The sequence below is a fragment of the Anoplopoma fimbria genome, chromosome 18, assembly GCF_027596085.1.
Source record: "Anoplopoma fimbria isolate UVic2021 breed Golden Eagle Sablefish chromosome 18, Afim_UVic_2022, whole genome shotgun sequence".
Lineage (NCBI taxonomy): Eukaryota > Metazoa > Chordata > Actinopteri > Perciformes > Anoplopomatidae > Anoplopoma > Anoplopoma fimbria.
This window is the reverse complement of record NC_072466.1, coordinates 18,054,061-18,074,857: the sequence shown is the minus strand read 5'-3', so window position 1 is coordinate 18,074,857 and position 20,797 is coordinate 18,054,061. Positions and strand designations below refer to the sequence as shown.

At 41.4% G+C, this 20,797-nt stretch overlaps 1 protein-coding gene across 6 annotated transcripts in view; it reads left to right on the top strand.

Annotated features, from left to right (window-relative positions):
* Window positions 1-20,172, top strand: part of epha7 (eph receptor A7) — an 83,238-nt gene extending 63,066 nt beyond the window's left edge. The window contains exons 6-17 of one of the 6 annotated variants that reach the window (XM_054618838.1): window positions 817-941; window positions 2,873-3,041; window positions 5,623-5,767; window positions 7,441-7,496; window positions 10,883-11,008; window positions 11,467-11,652; window positions 12,816-12,877; window positions 13,464-13,673; window positions 14,346-14,495; window positions 17,534-17,727; window positions 18,361-18,516; window positions 20,058-20,172. In XM_054618838.1, coding sequence (XP_054474813.1) covers window positions 817-941; window positions 2,873-3,041; window positions 5,623-5,767; window positions 7,441-7,496; window positions 10,883-11,008; window positions 11,467-11,652; window positions 12,816-12,877; window positions 13,464-13,673; window positions 14,346-14,495; window positions 17,534-17,727; window positions 18,361-18,516; window positions 20,058-20,172 — 1,694 coding nt within the window. Of the gene's footprint in view, window positions 1-816; window positions 942-2,872; window positions 3,054-5,622; window positions 5,768-7,440; window positions 7,497-10,882; window positions 11,009-11,466; window positions 11,653-12,815; window positions 12,878-13,463; window positions 13,674-14,279; window positions 14,496-17,533; window positions 17,728-18,360; window positions 18,517-20,057 lie in introns of all 6 variants that reach the window. The other 5 variants (XM_054618837.1, XM_054618842.1, XM_054618840.1 and 2 more) reach the window with 5 other exon arrangements.
* The last annotated feature ends 625 nt before the right edge of the window (window positions 20,173-20,797 follow it).

The following is a 20,797-nucleotide window of genomic DNA, read 5'->3' as shown; positions in this document are numbered from 1 at the left end:
GCACACATTACAACTGTAGTAGTGTTGCTAGTATGATATCATTACACTGTCAAATAAATAGCTTCATTGTTTATTTTTTGCAGAGAACTGCCTTTGCAAAGGTGCACCATAACCGTGTCTTAAAGAGACAGGCTCTAAAACGGAGCATTTCAGACATAGGGTGAATACAGGCATATTCAGACGGACAGTAGGAGAAAAATAAAGTGTTCTTTGAACATCAAATCATGTCAACATGCTCTAGTAGAAACCCCAAACTACAGGCATGGACCTGAAAAATGTGCATATGCCCCTTTTAAATTCCAGCTCAGGTTATTACTATCATTCACCTTGACAACTAAAAGATGGAACTGTGTGTGTGTGTGTGTGTGTGTGTGTGTGTGTGTGTGTGTGTGTGTGTGTGTGTGTGTGTGTGAGTGTGTAGACTGTTTAGTGAATCTAAATGTGGCAGCAGTTAATCCAGGCAGCCAGACACTTCAAATGAGTCACGCAAAGAGCCAGAGACAATCGGTTTGCATAAGACTGATGTCGGAAGGTTACAGGTACATCCCTCTGAGAGGATTTCTCAATAGATCTGTCATCAGAGAGAGAAAAGCGTCAGCTTGTTCCCGCTGGAAATGTTGAAATAAATTGAGCTGAATTTCAATTCACAATCCACAATTTTTTGTTTTCCACTGGCTGGGGTAAACAGCTATCCTCTGCGATTTAAATTTCGATCATGAGGCGTAAACATTGAGAAGTGTCCCTGTGAATGTTGTTCATGTTGGTTAAAGTCAGTTTTTAGCCCCCGGCTCATTGAACTCTTCTTGTCCCAAACAGCTCCGTCCCAGGTCAGCGAGGTCATCAAGGAGAAAGTGCAGCAGCGCAGCATCCAGCTGTCCTGGCAGGAGCCCCAGCAACCCAACGGCGTCATCACGGAGTACGAAATCAAATACTACGAAAAGGTGAGTTCCGCAGTAGATTAATTTGCGTCCATTGGCTCTCTCTCTCTCTCCGAAATGCCCCCTCCCCACCTCCCCTTCCATCTCTCGGCCCATCTTCAAATTCACTTCCGCCGACTCTTCATTTTGTATTCTATCTGCCGCTCGGCTGTGAGTGGAATTCACAAGATTCCTGCAAGTGCATTCATTGTTTCGTAATTGCAATAATGAATGAGATGCTCATAAGATTTTAATCAGGCCTTCACAGCCAACCCCCCACACACACACACAGACACACACACACACACATAGTCCGTGGCTGCCGCACTGCCAGAATTAGTAATCCGTCACCGTTATCTCCTTCCTCGTATATTTTACTGACAAACCCCTCCCCCCCACGTTTCAAGTCTGAACACATTGGCTCCTTATAGCAAAGGTTTAATGGAGCGAGTTTAACCCAGCGAAAATCAAAGGCAGGGGTGTAGCAGAACTCCAGTCCTGTGCCGGCCACAGACTCTCGCAAAAAAAAACCCACTGACGAATCAGTCTCCTATGTCACGTACCGTGGCTGCGGTCTGCCCAGCTGTAAAAGTGGAAAATTGGAAACAACAACTACACCCCCTAAAAGATCCTGGCATTCCATTTGGGCCCTCGCAGAGCAAAAATACACTTACAGTTTGACGAGCACGTACACAAAGCGTGCAGCCCTGTGCATCCAAATGGATTTCCTTTGATGAAGAAGATTTTGTCACGTGTGTTTATGAGCTCTAGGTTGCAGGCTGCCTAATGGTGAGATGATAATCCACAGAGATGCTAAAACATTTTTGTGAAGTTTTCTTAATTCTGTAAATTCTCAAATTAAGCCTATATTTTTTTTTTCCTATAGCTTAATAGGCTATATGGTACTTTCAGCATAAGAGACACTTTCACAGCACTGATTGGATTTTGTATTGAGTTTGTGTTTTCAACAGAAAAACTGAAGGCTTTTAATGTGAAACATCTGGGCAGGAAGTTTCCATATAGTTAGCTGAACAGCGATAGAAAGAAACTGCGAAGAAGATGCGTTTGGAATGAAACTGTGGATAAAAACAGTATTTCTAAGAAAACAGCAACTCAGAAGAGCAGAGTAGTGATTATGGCATGTCGGTTGTACTGACGGATTAATTGCTGTGGAAATGCACATCATACTGAATGTCTCAAGACAACAGGTAAATGTGAAGGAAGTGAAATGAAAAGGGAGACAAAGACTGTTTTAAATAAATGCCTGGTTCTCTCTGTGGCTTAGCAATAACTAATACATTATTTATAAGCTATGCACAACTTTAGAACGTATGATACTAATTAGGTGTGTAAAAGAATGGGGAAAATATCAAGTATCGCAATATGTCTTGTGATACTGAATCAATTTTCAAAAACACAGTTTCGATAATTTGAATGAATAGTTTACGTGCAAAGATTGTAAATTTAATAAAGTAGTGACTAAGATATACGACATCTCAGTATATATGTCCTCTCAAAGTAGTGCTATGATGTTGGATTTTACAGAGACTGTGATAAATGCAAATTCAGATCCTTTTTATGCACATGGCGGCCTGTTCTTTATACTTTCCCAGTCATCATAAAGTAATTGCAATATATTGTAACCCCTGTACCATGATACATATGGAATTGCGAGATTCTTTAAAAGTGAATATTAAAATGACGACTAAATATGAATGGTTTCATCTTACATTACCACACCGTAAATCTAGTTGGATTCATTGTACAAGTCATTGTTAAATCACATTCATTCCTTTTGGTTAGGGCAGGTTATTACATCCCCTGAAGTATATCTGCAGTATTTGTAACGGACAGTGGGACTATAAATGGACTCACAGCAGTTGGATGTCCTTTTATTTCATCCATGTGGTGACAATCTCACTTTTTGAATTAAACATGGTTTATTCCTTGCGCAGGATCAGAAGGACCGGGTCTACTCAACGGTGAGGTCCAAGTCCACATCAGCCACAGTGAACAACCTGAAGCCCAGCACAGCCTACGTGTTCCAGATCAGGGCCTTCACAGAGGCCGGATACGGAACCTACGGCCCCAGACTAGAGATAACCACTAAGGAGGAGGCCACAGGTAGGATTTCATGCACCACCACACACGTTTCCAACTACTACTGCTTTACTTGTGGATGACTCATGTGTCATGTATAGTAAGGATGTAGACAATTAGCAATACATGGCTTAAGAATTCTTATAATTTGAAAATCTTTCAGTTAATTGTCAAGATGCCATGAGCACCAAAGTATATTTCATTCAGATTTACCGGTATGGTAATCAAGAGAGACAAACTTTATGACCACTTCAAAGTCACCACTTTTTTTAAGTATTTGCCCATTCCTCGATTATATATATTCCTTTAGTGGATAACGGTCCACAGATTGAAAGAAGAATGAATACAGATTGTCATAGAAATTAATCCAAGTTGTGAATATTATTATTTGAAGTCCATTGCTCACTGTGTGCTAACTTCGTCAAACAAAGACTGTACTTTTACCGACATAAACAATATTTCCTCTTCTTCCTGCACCGTGTTTTTGGGTGTGCTTGTTTTTGTCACCTTGCTGGATACTAAATAAAAGTGTCCTCATTTTATCTTTTTAGTTTTCACACCTTTTTGGTTTGCCAAATAGCCTCGTTACTTCCAGGCAGGTGTGTTTTAAGAGGACAAAGAGAAGTTTTTTGTCTGTATGCGGGGTGCCTCAAAATGAGCACCGTTAACTGTCTCGGAGAAAGATCAAATAAGTGATTCATACTTTATTGTTATTCGACAGCCTGATTTTTAAACAAGTAATATGCATGCTGGTTTAAATTAACAATTTGATAGTATTTCCTTGTCTTTGCTTAGCAAGAGTTCTGTGCAGAGAGCCAATAAAATCACTGGGCTATTAATTGTAGTTTTATGAGGTGCATAGATATACTTTCTTCTATATTTATTAAAAAATATGTTCTACATTTTCAATGTGATTAGTGTCCTAAAAACTGTATGAAAGTTAAAGCAGAAAAATGTAGGTTTGGCATTAAGAGAAAAATCCTTTGATACCGTTTCACCTCTTCAGTGTTCACCCTGGTTTTCTAGCACCCGTCTGATCATCTTTCCAATGAAAAGTCCACTGAGAACATCATTTTGTTTCCAAACGCTCCGATGTAGAGCACCTGAAGGAGCAAGAGTCTGACCATGGCCCTATATATCATCCCATAGTTTTGGGACCCAGACTCTGGACTCCAAATTGAAGCACAACCTGTTAGCGTCTCCAGCCCCTGTAGTAATAGCCCGGGGAAATAATTTGCTTCCAAGCAAAGCAAACAGAAATTGCGTTAGACTTTGTGCTGACAACACACCATGGGAGAAATCACCAAAGCGCGAGGACAAGCTACTGTAGCGTCATGAGGATAAACTCATTTAAATCTAATCAGCTACATTAGCTCTGCCCCCAGTGTCGCAGCATGTTATCGGGGAGTTTAGGTGAGAGATGCTGCTCCGAGGTGTTATGGATCATAATGTCTGGTATTATAATATACAATGTAGGCATGAATTCACATGAGGTATGAGGCAACAATAATTCAAATCTTTAGCATCTGTAAATTAAGCCAAAACGGGGAACAAAAAAACATTGTATGTGCCACATTACAGAAAGGAATATCATCATTTTGGAGAAACACGCTTTGGTTCCCTGAGTGAGACAAAAAACGAAGAAGACTTTTCATTAATTTCTATTTGGTTTTGAGGCTCCTAACATCCAACCTGCCCACCCTAACTAGCCCCCCCCCCACACTTTACATCCAACATTCCTGCATAAAAAAAAGGACAGATTAATTACTCGCGCCGCATGCAGAGCGTGTCCGTGTGACAAGGTTAGAAGTTTTTGCAGTCCGGTCCAAGTGTCCTTGACCAGCGCAGTGTAGCCTCAAGAGGGGAAACCGGCAATATGACAGCGGAGTGCTCTTAATCCCCCTCCCCCCTCCAAAAAACCACACAATTGGTATATTGTCAATGCTTGGAACAATTGATTGAACGTCCCCACATATTTCAGCCCCCCCTCTCCACAGAAAGGAGAACAATAAAAGAAATTAACTCCTTCCAAGTATTTATACAGTGCAGAACCACTTGATTTAAAATGCATGAAACCTCTCATCCACACGCACACACATCTTGCATCAACTTTACACGACTCCTCTGCGATTGCCTCTCTTCGGAAGCGATCGGCAGGTTGTCGACGCAAAAAAATAAAAAACCAAAACAGCCCCGAGCACTGTGGGAGCTCCGAACGTGGAAACAATCCAACCTGAATGTGTCTTTGTGTGAGATGAAGGGCATCGGCCGTCGCCGTCTGGGACTATTAAGCCCACTTTCTGAAACAGTAGAGCCGTGTGTATGAGGACGGCTCAAAAATAGAAGCAATCCCTCCTCCTCCTCCTCCTCCTCCTCCACTTCCTCAGAGGGAAGGAGAAAAAGAGGTGGGGAGTTATCAATCTCAACGCCTTATGTCCCACCGATTGTGGTTGTTTGATGTGCTAAAAGTTCACACTGAATTTTGTCTTTTTCTGCATGTCTGTCCGTCTGTTTGTTGTGTGTGTGTGTGTGTGTGTGTGTGTGTGTGTGTGTGTGTGTGTGTGTGTGTGTGTGTGTGTGTATATGTGTGTGTCCATCTCGTCAGCGGCGATCGTCTCCAGCGAGCAGAACCCCGTCATCATCATAGCGGTGGTGGCCGTGGCGGGGACCATCATCCTGGTGTTCATGGTGTTCGGCTTCATCATCGGGAGAAGGTACGCTCTCGCGGGCCCCATTGACTCTCCGCTCCTGTGAGTCTGCGCTTGTCAAATTAGCCCTCTCTTGTCACTCACGGGCCTCCGCGCCCCCCCGCGGTTGCCGTCACACAAGCGCACGCCAACACGCATGCACACACGCCCACAAGCCCACACGTGCACACCCATCATCTTGTGGCATGCTGTGCTAATGGGCTATGCATCATTTTTTTCATCCCCCCACCCCCTCCTTCCAGCCTTGACAACATTTTTAAGCTATTTCTTTTGCAGAGCCATTATGAGACAAGTACTCCAGAGTGAGAGAGAGCTTTGGCTCTGCATTCGTGTCTGTGAGTGTGTGTGTGTGTGTGTGTGTGTGTGTGTGTGTGTGTGTGTGTGTGTGTGTGTGTGTGTGTGTGTGTGTGTGTGTGTGAGAGAGAGTGTTTGAGATCCGGAAGGCAGGATGAAGCATGGCACAGATTTTTATGTTTTTCATCTGCACGAATGGCATTTCATAAGAACTTGCTTTAAATGCTGGGGTTCATCAGAATCAGCTTGCCCCCCTCTTCTTCTCTGAGTCATAAGTCAAGTCAAGCTGATGTCATACAGCTTCAAACTGGTGACAGGGTGACTTTCACCCTCCAGTGATAGCTCTATCTCCGATGAAAGTTTGTAAGAAAATGAATTACAATCGACAAAATGAGCTAGAGATCAGCTAATGCAGACCATGCAAAACACAATGCACAATAATACACTTTTCATTGTGTTTTTTGAGCTAATCTATATTAGCTACTCCACCAGAAGAAAAAAAACAATACAAGTGACGGGTATATTATAATATCTGTAAAAATTGGCTTGTATGTTTCACATCATCAGTACATTTATAAGAAAACCATAGAATAGAATGTCACATGTTCAGAGTTGTTCTTGCATCTCTCAAACACAGGCACTCTTGTCTAACCAGAAACATACAGAAAATCACAATCAGGCAAAAAAAAAATCCTCAATTTAAAAAAAACATTATTTCTTTTTTTGATAAATCTACAGTGTTCTATACCGCAATTGTCAATTGACAGCTTTGCCAAATTTAGTCTAAAAAAATATTATAGAGATTTCCTTTTTGATCCTAAGAACAGTAATTTGACACTTACATCTTCAGTCAAGGCCCACTTACTACCTTTTTCCTGAGTCGAAATAGTTCATAAATAGCTGCAGACATAGCGACAGGGCCTTAACATCAGAGTTCTGTTTGAACAGAATGAACAGTGGAGACGAGGCTGCACACGTGTCACTTCATCAGCAGTAAGTGCATGTCCATCACTTGTGGCTTATTCCACCTTCCAAACGTCATCCATCTTTTTTCTTCTTTTTTTCCCCCAGTTCGTGCTCAAAGACCAACTTTGTGTAGCAAAAACACCTGCTCGAGGGGAACCTTCAACACGTTCATATTGCAAAAGTGAATATTACAAGACGTGTTGAACCGTCCTCTACCGCGTATGCATTTATTTGATATGTGACATGCTTAGATATGTGGAGCCAGGCTGTGGAGGCTGTCGGGGGTTCACAGCTCCCGCTTCCTCAGCTGGGTTTCCCTCGAAGGATTTGTGATGCGCGGTGTTAGCTGCCGCATTAAAAATTCTTGTAATTTAGGGCGTTCGTTTCCCTCCGCACAATCAGTTGATTCTGCCAACCTCTTTCCCCCCCACCCTCCTCTCCCTCCCCCCGTGCAGGCACTGCGGGTACAGCAAAGCAGATCAGGAGGGAGACGAGGAGCTCTACTTCCAGTGTGAGTGCCCGCATTCATCAGCACACACATGTCTGTGTACAAACACACACACACATACATGCATAGACAGGGACATCTCAATCACACTGCATGCCAAACAGGATGGGGTGCCTTGAAATTAAAAAATAAAACATTAACACCCACAGGCGTGAGCGTTTGATCCCAGTTCATTTGATTCGAGTCAAAGCCGGGAACAATCAGGCGAACATCTGCCCAGCTGATTGGCTGGACTCAGTCTGTGGAGATGAAGGCGTTGGGGAACTACAACGCGTGAATGTGACAGCTGTCAGGGAGGGAGGAGAGGTTGACCCCGTGGAGGAGGGAGTGTTCTCTTAAAAAAAAGAAAGAAAAAGAGACATAACTCAGGTGGTTTGAGTGAGCGACAGGGATGAAAGTAGGGCGGTTACGGTCCGGCAGTACTGGGAAGGAGGTGGTGGACTGCCGCTTCCTGCCAAAAACCAACGTTCATGATACATAACTTATCCCATTTCAACAAGAACACACATCTGCTAACGTTACGGCAAAATATGGTCAGTGACCTCCACCAAGGAGGTTATTTTTACAGCTCAGTTTGTCTGTCTGTACATGTTTTTCACTTAAGCTAACAAGGGAATTAGCGCTGCAGTCATGTGGTGTCTTAACATTTGGAAAAATGTGTTTTCGTCTGGGAAAATGAATTCATATTGTTTCCACATTAAAGCTCCTGAACACGTCAGTGTCGGTAAAAAAAAGACCCAACTCTGGAAAATGGGACTATCCGAGGATGTGAATGCACCATCGTCATCGTGTCATTTTGTATTCTTTTAAATAGTTCCAGTGTCGGTGTGTTTTCTGACCACAGACCCGCACTGTTTTTAATCCATTCTTGCTGCCTTTTACAAAATTGTTACGTTAGCCTCCTGCTAGAAAACGTCAGCTTCTGCTGCAGCTGACTGTCTTATATCAAGTGCTGTGGGTTTCTTGCAAAAAACTCACAAGTAAAATGTTATAATAAATTGGGATGTTTTACTCCAGTTTTATTCCAACATCACAGACAGTAGTTCAATCAACCTGCGACTTCTGTCACTCTGCTGGCAGATGAATTTAGTTGTCGTTTAAAACAGAACAAATTGTTATAAATTTGAAATCCCAAATGATTTTGTGGGACTTTCAAATTTTAGTTAATAACTTGCTCTACATGATGTCATGTAATTTCTTTCTACTCCATGTGGCCATCAAAACATTTATATGATAACGATATGAAGAGATGAAGGTTGGAGTTTTAGTACTCAGGAACTTCAATCTACTTTCACCCCTGCTGAGTGAATGGAGCTTCAGGTGCACGCTCTGTGGAAGGTGCTCCTTCTAAGCCCCTTCTATCGGTAAGAGTGTTTTTCTTTTAACACCACCCCTAATGATGCCCCTGGAGATGCAGCTGCAGACTGCTTCCCCAAGTGGAGCCGTAATGATCCACGCTGTAGGCAAACTGCTGATTTGGAAACAAGAGGGTCATGGGGGTGTCACAATGTGTACTGGCTAAAGCAGAAACAGCGTCGGCGAGTCCCGGTTTGGCTGATGCTAAGTATCTGACAGATCTACCTCAGGCCTGCAGAAGAGGAAGAAAAAAAAAACTGGGAGAAAACTCAAGTGCCGGCAACTGGCCCCTAATGGAGCGATCCGCCGTGCAATATCAAATGACGAGAGGCTGCCAGGGCGACAGAAGCCAGATAGCACAAATCCAACATGCGGACCCAATTTGTCTGCCATGTAGCGGGCTAGGAAGCCGCGATAAGACATCTCCTATCAGATCCGCTGACATCTCGGCTGGACGAAACAATTATGGGACCAAGTGGAGGGAAATCTGGGCTGCTGGCGTCCCCCTCGCCGGAGCACAATAGTTTTGTTGTATTTACGGCGTTTGGCATTGGCCGCGTCGCCTCTCCTCCATACGGAGAGTAAGAGTCTCTCCATACGGATGAGCTTGCAGTTCTGCTCTGTTCTGTTGTTTTGGTCCAACGTTTATCGGGTGTATTATGGCTGAAGCTCATTAAATTTTAAAGTTGACAGGTCCTATTGTTATCAGTGGAATTTGAAATGCACAGCTGAATCGCCCCTGTGAGTGGATGTGTTTGCCTAATAGTGCATAATACTGTAATTTGCTGTTCATTTGTGTAAAGTGTAAACCCCCCCTACCCCATCTCTGGCCTCCCTCTAACCTTGTTTGTTTTCCTTATTGGTTACAAACTGCTACTACTATCACTTCATGAACTCTTCTCATAACAGTGTTACTGTAAAAAATTACTGGAGTGATGCAATGTTCTACTGTATCTATGGCCATGCCTGAATGTGGCTTATGTCAACATTATTTTAAGATTGAACTCAGCTAAAATATTCAACTTTATTCAAGTTGCACATATTCATTTGGTCACGTTTAGAGCTGAAAATTCACATGAAGGTAAAAAATCAATTTGGTTGCTCAAATTGGATTCAAAATGGCTAATTTAAACTTGGAACATTAGTGCTGGGGCAATCCACGATTGAGCCTGAACACACCAGATCAAACTACCCTATCAGGCTCATCGTATGACCCAAGAAAGACAAGTTCAGCAACAGGAAAGGCTGGATATTTGAATCTTCCAACTGGATTCCTACAACAACAAAAAAAAATCTTAAAGAAAAAATTGAATTTACCTTCTTGTAAAAGGAAAGAGGGGTATTTAAACCACATAAATCCAAATAGATGGCTTTGAAAGTGAAAAATGTGAAGTGGAATTCAACATTAAAGGGGACATGTCATGCTCATTGTCAGATTGATATTTGTATTTTGAGTTATTCTAGAACATGTTTATATGCTTTAATACTTTAAACCTGTATTCACCCACATCAGAAACGATCAGTTTTAGCGCCTGTCCCTTAAAGCCCCGCTCCTGAAAAGCCATGTCTGCTCTGATTCGCTTGCGAGAAAAGATTTCGCACCTCTGCAAAGGTAGCCCTCAAGCCGTTAGTGGTATACTCTAATGAGCAGTTTTTCATGATATGTCCCCTTCAAGATTTTAAAGGTGGTTAAGCAATTGAGTTTTCAGCTGTTTGTATTATTCAAATTAGTAGAGCCTTTCTTTGGTTCCTTACGAAATGTTCTATAATAATAAACCAACATAGCCGTTGGGGACAGATTATTCTTCAGTGAGGTTGTCTCAGGTTACGGGTTACTTAAATCTTTGCTTCCCATTTGTGATGGATTTTCCCGCACAGAAACAGTTTTTGGGGTTTTTTTTTTACACTGCTCTCTGACTGCTCAGCAATTCCCTCTGAATCACTGGGTTTAAGTAATCGTTTGCCTGTCAAGTGCCCGCCGGTGCGTAGCATGCATATTTATTCATAACAGTAATCCTCTTACCTTTCTACAGTTAAATTTCCAGGCACCAAGACCTACATTGACCCTGAGACCTACGAGGACCCCAACAGGGCCGTCCATCAGTTTGCCAAGGAGCTGGACGCCTCCTGCATCAAAATTGAACGGGTTATCGGAGCAGGTGAGCACCTTCACCATTTCTCTCAGCCCCTTGCTGTTTAGTCACTCCGCGCTCTCATATATCACACTGACAGCCAGATATTTACACCTTGACACGGCTTTATGCATTGTATATTGATGGTGCCATTGCAAACGGGGAAAAAGTTATTGCAATTAACGTGTGGGTTGCGTCTGGTAGAGGCAGTCACTGAGATATTTTCCACAGCTGAGAAATTGCTGCCACATGGATTTTACAGAGGCGGTCAATGACAGCTTCTATGCAACACAAGCGTGTCTTAATATAGGTCTTGGTTACACTCCCCAGAGTATAACAAGATGTCGCATTCCCAATTTGTATTCCACCGCTGCACAGCTGCTTTGTCTCAAAATACACTCATAAATTTGTCATTGTGACGTGCTTCATTTCTATATTTTTAACCCCAACCACACCTCACTCACTAACGGTTTCTCTCGACACAGGAGAATTCGGGGAGGTGTGCAGCGGCCGGCTCAAGCTGCCCGGGAAGCGGGACGCGTCGGTCGCCATCAAGACACTGAAAGTGGGCTACACGGAGAAGCAGAGGCGGGACTTCCTGTGCGAGGCGAGCATCATGGGCCAGTTCGACCATCCCAACGTGGTGCATCTGGAGGGAGTCGTGACGAGAGGTAATCACACTTGAAGGGGGAAATGAACATATAAAGTGTGAGCTCAATGTTGATGCCATGAGACGGGTTGAAGGTGAGACACTCAAGGGCAAAAAAAACGTTGTTTTTCATGCACTGCATCATGACATGTCTTCTTTCAGACTAGTGGAAAGATATCATCCAAAGTACACAATCAGGTGTTTATTTTACTACTTGGTCTTAATTCATCTCTAGATTTCTCTTAAATTCACCTTAGGTTAACATGACATTATGCATAATTTGCATATTCAATAATACAATTTGCAGAAAACTGGTAATACAACAGGGAAAGTTTCATGGTTGTATCAGTTAGTTAATTTTTTTATCCAATTCACCTGTTAAGTCTTGTGTTTTTTATCCCTCTGAGCCATCAATCTCCACTTCAGTAGCACTTAGCTACACCAAACTTTCATTCCTATCCATATTTTGAAGGTTTTTGGTCATTTATTATTAATAGCCTGGCTTGCCGAGCATTTCATTCCAAACAACATTGCGAACATTTCAATTTTTATTGACGATCTCAGTGCTTTCTGATTTATTCAGTGATGCAAAGAGATATCAAAAATTCGCTCTGTAAAAACCTCTGACTCTAATATGTCAACAAAATGAAACAAAAATTTGGAACCTGGCTTTATCCAATGTTCAGATTTCTGTTCTGTAAATGTATAGAAATCAGCACATATTTAATAAGATATTGTATCAAATTTCTATTTAGACATGCAATTTCAGAAAAGCCTGTAATACAATAAAGTAACTGTTATAATGTAAGTGATGAACTGGGGGAAGTTTCATGGTGGCATTTATTAATTAGAGTTATTACCCTATTCACTTGGGGTGTCTCCCCTTAAAAATCCTGCAAGATCAGTTTCATCAAAGCATATTTAGCTTTGGGAGGTAAAAGCATTGTAGTCAGAGTGATATTATATCTGATTAAATTAGCCACAGTCCTTGTTTAACATTTTCTCATTTAGGCACTGTAATAACAGGAGCAGATGGTAACTTTTAATTAAAAGCCAATACGCGCGACTAAAAATAACTCTAAAGCAGTTCGGGCATTGGTTGTTTATTGTGAAGCATTTAGTTAGCAAACAAATTCTGTTATGAATTGATCGCCCTCTTCATTTTCCATCTCTTCTGTTCACCAGGGAAGCCCGTGATGATTGTCATCGAGTACATGGAGAACGGCTCATTAGATGGTTTCCTCAGGGTGAGTGTCACCTTCGAAGAGCATCTTTTGTAACTTTCCCTTTTGCATCTGCTAGAGCAGTGGTTCTCAACCTTTTTTCAGTGATGTACCCCCTGTGAAATACCTTTTTAGCCAAGTACCCCCTAACCAGCGCAAAGCATTTTTGGTTGAAAGAAAGATGTAATACTAAGCACTCTGCCATCAGTGTCTGATTTATTAAACTGTCAACACTGACGATTGCATTGTTGCATTAAATTCAGTTTATGAACTTACACTTATATTTTATTGAATATTTATTAAATAACAATTTTTAAAGGATTTTTGAATGGATGCTAATTTTAAATATATTTTTTAAAAATCTCACGTACCCCCTGGAGTGCCTTCACGTACCCCCAGGGGTACACGTACCCCCATTTGAGAACCACTGTGCTAGAGAGTGTCCCAAAGAGCAGGCGGTCTGCAGTAGGATCTGTGCGTCGCATAAATATCATAAATCTTGAGCAGGAGATGCTGCAGTGCTGTGACCTACATTTTACCCACATGGTCAGCGGAGACGGCTGACCCGCCTGTTTTTTTGTTTTTTTTCTCTCTCTCTATGTCTGCGTAGAAACACGATGGCCAGTTCACAGTCATCCAGTTGGTGGGGATGCTGCGGGGCATAGCGGCGGGAATGAGATACCTCTCCGACATGGGATACGTCCATCGGGATCTGGCTGCGCGAAACATCCTTGTCAACAGCAATCTCGTATGTAAAGTGTCCGACTTCGGCCTGTCAAGGGTGATCGACGACGATCCCGAGGCTGTCTACACAACAACTGTGAGTCAATTAAAGTGCTTGCTATCTCTCTCTCTCACTAGCCAGAGCCCTGTCTGAATCCTCTAATCAAGTCACAGCCCGTGCATGAAAATAGAGCCGAGGCAATGGTGCACGCCCAAGTTGTCTGCACCATTTTTAATTTGCAAAACAAGATATGTCTCGGTGCAACTTTCTGACAATTCACCCTTTACGAAGGGTTCAGAAGTTGTAACTTATGTCTTATTTATGGTTAATTAATCACTAACTAATGCTTTATAACTCAGTTATAAGTCATTAATAAGAACAACTTAAGGTTTAGGAAAGGTCTTTACCTTCTTTTTACGTGTACAGTGAGTTTATTACAAATGCACCAGGCATTCACAATATGGAACATAAAACATTAATAAATGATTAGCTTACCCTTACTTAAGCCACATATTTCACCTTATAAAGGAATGCCTTATTAGAAAGTTGCAGTATTTTAGCTCAAGATTGTGGGAAAGTTGTTATTTCTTTGTGTTTTGTACCATGTGTGTATTTTAGCTCAAGATTGTGGGAAAGTTGTTATTTCTTTGTGTTTTGTACCATGTGTGTAACTGTGAAACTCTCTCTAATTGATGTTTTTAGGGGAAGATGCAGGATATAATGAATTTGATCTTTACTCCAACCACTGACCTGCGTTTTACTGAACAGGGCGGCAAAATACCCGTCCGATGGACCGCACCAGAAGCCATACAGTATCGCAAATTCACCTCTGCAAGTGACGTGTGGAGTTATGGCATTGTCATGTGGGAGGTCATGTCCTATGGGGAACGGCCCTACTGGGATATGTCCAATCAAGATGTAAGTTACTACCTGGTATGAAGCCATTGAGGTACTTTGTCATTCTGCTGATGGACTAACTCATATCCAAACACCCATTAAAAAACAGACATATGTGCTGATTTTTAAAGAGTTTTCTCACCCAAAAAAGAGAATAGAAAAGACGAGTGATTTTGAAGATGTTGCCTTGAGCTAAAAAAGAAAAAAAGAAAAATGTTAGCATTTTAGCTCTTTTCAATCATTTATTCAATGAGTTTCTAAAACATATATCCTGTGTTGCTTACAAATAACAGCACAGTCTGGGAGAACACCGTTTTTTTTACCAACTATCATCGGAAACAGGGCGGGAACTTTCCCAAGATCCATCCCTCATTATATCTCATGAAGTCATTCCACTAAAACATAAAAATCACAAACAAAACTCCCACTTTGTGGTTGACCCTGACGAGAACAGCTCGGCCAGGACGGTAACCTTGCGCTTAATTTGTTCAAGAAGTCTTGCTATGATCACGCAGTCTGAATCCATTTGAAGGAGAAACAGACCCGGAATGGGACATGCATAGAAATTAAGTCCTGAGAACATGGATTCGACGCTATTATTAATATAAACAACAGGAGTGGAAAGAATTTGTCATGCAGAAGGCTTTTGATTCGAATGCCCTTAAAAGTTTATAATTACTTATGGAAATGTGAAACCAGTGTGAGTAGCAGTGTTGAACCTATTAAACAGGCAGCAACTCAAGCATATTTAGCAGTTTGCATAGCACTCGTTGCTTTGTTTCAGACATGAGAGTCAAGTATGTAAAGACATTGACACCCTCTAAATTTAAAGGGGCAAATCACCAAATTTACACATCAACATGAAAAAGTTTGATGCAGCTGCATCAACTGGCCATTATCACACCACTTTTTGTATTACACAGGTGCCCTTGGTCATTTACCAGTTGGGGAGGGTTTAATGAGAATATGTTATGGGTTGTATTATGGGAAGTTTAGGATCCATTTTTTTTTTCGAGCTGCCGCCATCATTTTGTGTAAATACCTTTGATTTTGACTTTTTTATCTGTCTCTCGCAAACCCCCCAACTTTATGAAGTGCAGTTCAAAAGTTTATAGAGTACTTCTTTATTTATCCCTTTGATAGGCGTTTTGACACCCGTCAATGAAATATGTAAAGACCTCACTACAGTCACTTACTGCAAGAGAGGGAATTAATTCACATCTCTCTTGTTGTACATGAATTGAACACGATTTATGTTGGATATTTACAACAGTAACAAGTTTTTTTTTTTAAATAGAAGGAATTTAATTAAGTCAAACCTCCGTCAAGCACAACACGATTGAAACAAGATATTTCAGCTCAAGCAATGCAGCTCTTGAAATAACTGGGAAAAAAAAGAATCTTCTCCCACCTGACTGCTGATGATGTGAAACATCTGATGTCGGGGGATCTTTTAGGTGCTGTAATTAAATCAGAAAATGTATCTTTTAAGTGCCTTACCATCAAGTAAATCGTAAAAGCTGACTCCTGACATTGCCCAGACTTTTCTTCCTCAAAGAACACAGTCCCACAATTTTTTTTTTTACAAATGGCACAAATTGCTGATAATGATTAACTCACCCGCAGTTCCCTGAGTGCTGTCGCCAGCTTTCCTGCCAACTCCCACTGAGGGAGTCCTACTGCGCCGGACCACTCAAAGCTGTCCCTTATTGTCCGACATTTGGCACATTTTGATTGATGGTAGATGGCAAGATGAGAGTTTGTGCGGGCCTCAAGATTCCTATATGGAGCATGGTGTTTAACACCCACAGCATCAGGCCTAAACATTATTAAGATTCTCTGGCGCTCCAAAGCAGAGACTTGCTGATTGAACAATCAGATGTTGGAAATGCTAAACAAGATGGCCGGGCATTAAAGTGCCGTATGGGGTGCTACTTGACAGACATCAATGTCAGAATTTTTTTGCATTTGTCAAGATGTCAGCAAACATCCTCCGGGAATGCAGGAAGAACGTTATTTGCTTTATTCCAACGGTTTCAGTGTTTTGACATCTTTTTTCCCTCCATGAGTCATTCCCGTCTGAGCGGTCCTGACTGAAAGAGCTGATGAATATATGCAGAAACATACACAGCTCCTTATCCACACAATAAAGGAAGGGGAGCTAATCAAATCAAATGAAAGTGCCCGCTGCACCCAATGCTCTCACGTCATTGACTTTTAATGAACTCTGTGCTAAACTGCATGCGTGATGCAGAGTGATAATATATTAGATTTGAAAAGCACTGTGAAAAGATTGTTTGTATTATTTACAGAGCTGCATAAATATAGTCCTTTGTTTACTCATGGGGCATATAAGGTACTAAATACTTAGAATGTAACTTTGACCTTGTAGTGCCTTGAAAGGTTAGAATAAAATGTTAAATGTATATCTGCTTGTTCTCACCCTTCTGGTGCTACTTAAGGCTAATTATGAAGGATTTGGGATGAAGGTGATACTGAAAGCTGATACCAAAGGGTTCAGGGTTAGGGTGGTACTAAAGGCTCACTCTAAAGGGTTAGGTTTGGGGTTAGGATAAAGATGGTACATGGTTAGGGTTAGGGATGTATTATAGACTAATTCCAAAGTTTGTTGGGGTTAGGTAGATACTAAAGGCTGATACCTAAGTGTTGGGGGGTTAGGATTAGGGAGGTACTAAAGGCTAGTACCAAAGGGTTTGGGGTTAGGGAGGTATTACAGGTTACTTACCAGAGGGTTTGGGGTTAGGAAGATACTAAAGGCTGATACTAAATAGTTTTGGGTTAGGTTTAGGGAGAAACTAAAGGCTGATACCAAAGGGCTTGGGGTTAGGTTTAGGGAGATACTAAAGGCTGATACCAAAGGGTTTGGGGTTAGGAAGATACTAAATGGTTTTGGGTTAGGTTAAAGGAGATGCTAAAGGCTGATACCAAAGTCTTGGGGTGAGGTTCAGGGAGATATTAATGGCTGATACCAAAAGGTTTGCCATTCTAATGATACAAAGTGCTTATACTAATGACTCCATCTGTTTTGCATTTCCCAGGTCATAAAGGCAATAGAGGAAGGCTACCGTCTTCCAGCCCCAATGGACTGTCCACCAGGCCTGCATCAGCTAATGCTGGACTGCTGGCAGAAAGACAGAGCCGAACGTCCCAAATTCGATCAGATAGTTGGCATCCTTGACAAGATGATCCGCAACCCTAACACATTGAAAACCCCAGCGGGAACATGTACAAGGTGAGGGAATAAAACCCCAAATGAATCATTTAAAAAATGTGGCTTCATACAATAAAGAATTTGAACTTTTATTTTAGTGCATTAGTGGATGATCCAAAGTGTCCAGCGGATGATTTAGCCTCTGTAGTTCACAGATGAAAGATAAATCCTGGGGGATCGATACCCCAAAGCAGCTTCCATGGCTTTATGGTCAATAGCAGGGCTTTTAAATCAATCTCTGTAATGAGTTCTCGGTACTTTAAAGTGCAGTGGGAACTCCAGACCTCACTCTGACGTTTGTCAGATGAATTCTATTTGCAGTCAGAACATTCTTTGAGAGGTGAGATTGAGAGGTTACAGCTGGTTAAAAGGTGCTTTATTATATGGAGACTGTATGTGGGGAATGTAATCAGATTGAAAAGATATTGACAAAAATATTTTTCAGAAGCGAGCTGACACGCTGCATGTCTTTGTGAATATTATTGATTGAAGCCTCCAATCAGTTAGTTTCTTTCTCCCCCCCACTCTCGCAATTTGCTGCACCGCTGGATGCCTTTGGTCGTCACTTTGTCTCGTCTCCTGCTTGATTGTGTTTTCAGCGGAACGTTTCCCTTTCACACGAGACATAAACATCACTCTGTGCTCATCCCGCAGACCAATTAGTCCACTGTTGGATCAGAGCACACCAGACTTCACCGCTTTCCGCTCAGTGGGAGAGTGGCTGGAAGCCATCAAGATGGAGCGATACAGAGACAACTTCACAGCGGCTGGCTACAGTTCCCTGGAATCTGTGGCCAGGATGTCAATCGAGTAAGTAGATATGAAGCCCTCAAGTGGTTAAGCATCAGTAGAAAACATTAATATCATCCACACTAAAGAGGTTCATGAGTTTCTCTAAGTTTTCATACATCTTCAATGACTGGCCTAGGCCTTTATTTACCCAAACTTTAGAGAACTTTAGAGAGGCCTTCATTTCTGTCCTATATACAATTTAACATTGTATATACTAAACATATTTTAGTAAAATGCTTCTCTGTTCATTGATTTGCTCCTGTTTAAATTCACTGTCAATGTAAACTCAAGACCTCCATGTTTATCTGTTGTCCTGATAAAACCTAGGTAATGTACATTTCTACAGCACTAATTCCATGAGTTCAACAACAGAGACTTCTTATACACACTGGTCTGTTGCTCAGAATTTGTCTTTATATCAGAAAGAGTATTTCTAATCTTTTCTAGATTGTGGTATTATAATTGCTACCCTTATTTAAACTCAACATGTGCACAGATGTTTCACATTAAAAGCCCTCTAGGGGCTCAGATGGCATAGTTCCTCCCTATACGTATTGACTTTAAAGGCAAAATCCACATACAGAATTGAGTTTTGTTTATTGTGGCTTAATTTACTATTCATTTATTTTTACATAACATTGACTTTTAAATGAAAGCAAACATTCGGTGATTGTGATTTTACAAGCAATTAAGTCTGTCAGTAGTAAATAAATAAATACATGAATAAAATAAATAATAAGGAATTTAACATAATAAGTATTAGATAATTGATACGACAATAACTACTGCCTTACAAATATTTCAGAAAATGTGTAACTTCAATTGTGTGAATAAAAAGTCAAAAACACATTTCCAAAGACCAAACTAAATTAAATCCGAGGGTCATTGAGAAACTCTGTTTCCACAGACCAATTTCACTTCACTTTCACTAGCAGACCACCTACGAGTGACACTCAGACAAAATCAGAACATTCTGAAAATGTATTGCAAAGCTTAATGACTGATCCACAATCTTACAGTGTAAAGCAAGTTTTATTCTCTGTGGTCAAATTGAACACCCAATTTCATATCACGTGTGGGATTTAAGAACTGAATAACAACAAGTGAAACAATGCATTATTTATGGTGTTTCACAGTTCCGTATCAAACATGAACTTTATTTATTGCATTCCTGCTCTTTGACAGCGGCTGAATGTGAGCGTCAGCCCAGACTGTGGTTTGCCCTTGAGTTCTTACTCAGAACTCCAACTGACCATCAGATGTCGACATTTGTCTCCGCATTCCTATAAATTGTCAAGGGTTCAAATGAACTTCCAAACATACTTCCCAACATAAAACAAAACTTCTGATCATACTTTTTTTTGCTGCATCATCCTCGATATGGATGTTAAAAACGTATCATTGAGATTCATAAACTAGCCAGCTGCGTTTTAGCGGCTTTTTTTATGTACCTTTTACTCACAATAATGAAAAAGCGGAGGCTGTAAATGGCACTTGTTTTGCCCCTTTACTGTGGTCCAGTGCATTGATTGATGTGTTGTCTTGTCTTGTCTTCCCAGGGACGTGATGAGCTTGGGGATCACGCTGGTGGGCCATCAGAAAAAGATCATGAGCAGCATACAGACTATGAGAGCCCAGATGCTGCACCTTCACGGCACGGGTGTCCAGGTGTGACGAACCGGGCCGGGGGGGCCGCATCGGATGGGGCGAAAAACCCCACAAAAAAAAAAGAAAAACAGAACTTATCTGGAGCAGTGCCTGGGACGTAAGCGGGATAATCGTCGAAGTAAAAACGGACATCTGTTATGTCTGACTCTTCCGGCTGTGTCTGGAGTGAAATCATTCCTTTGTTCCTCAGTGAAGGATTGCGGTCCGCCTCTTCAAAAGGGCACTCAAGAGAGGAAAAGGGCGAGAAAGAAAACAGCAACAAAAAAAAAAGAAACTACCTGGAAGAGATGACTTTCTTTCCACCTTTTTTTCATTTTTTGGGGGGGAAGCGCTTATGAACTCAACCACATATCAAATGGAGCATTGGAAAGGAGTTTGGCACTTCCGTTTCTTTAATTTAATGAATGACTTAAGTGCACACCATGGCTATGGATTTCCTTTAAAAAGAACAAAAAAAACAACAAAACAATGTCTCTACTTGCGGTGGTTTCACTTCTTTTTCTTTCTAATTTGTTGATTTTCTATCTGTCTGCCACAATGACACGTTGTGGCCCACGCAGCAGTTTTTTTGTTTTTCTCTCTCTCTCTCTTCTATTTGGACTTGACAACAGGGTAAGCTCTCTTTTATCCA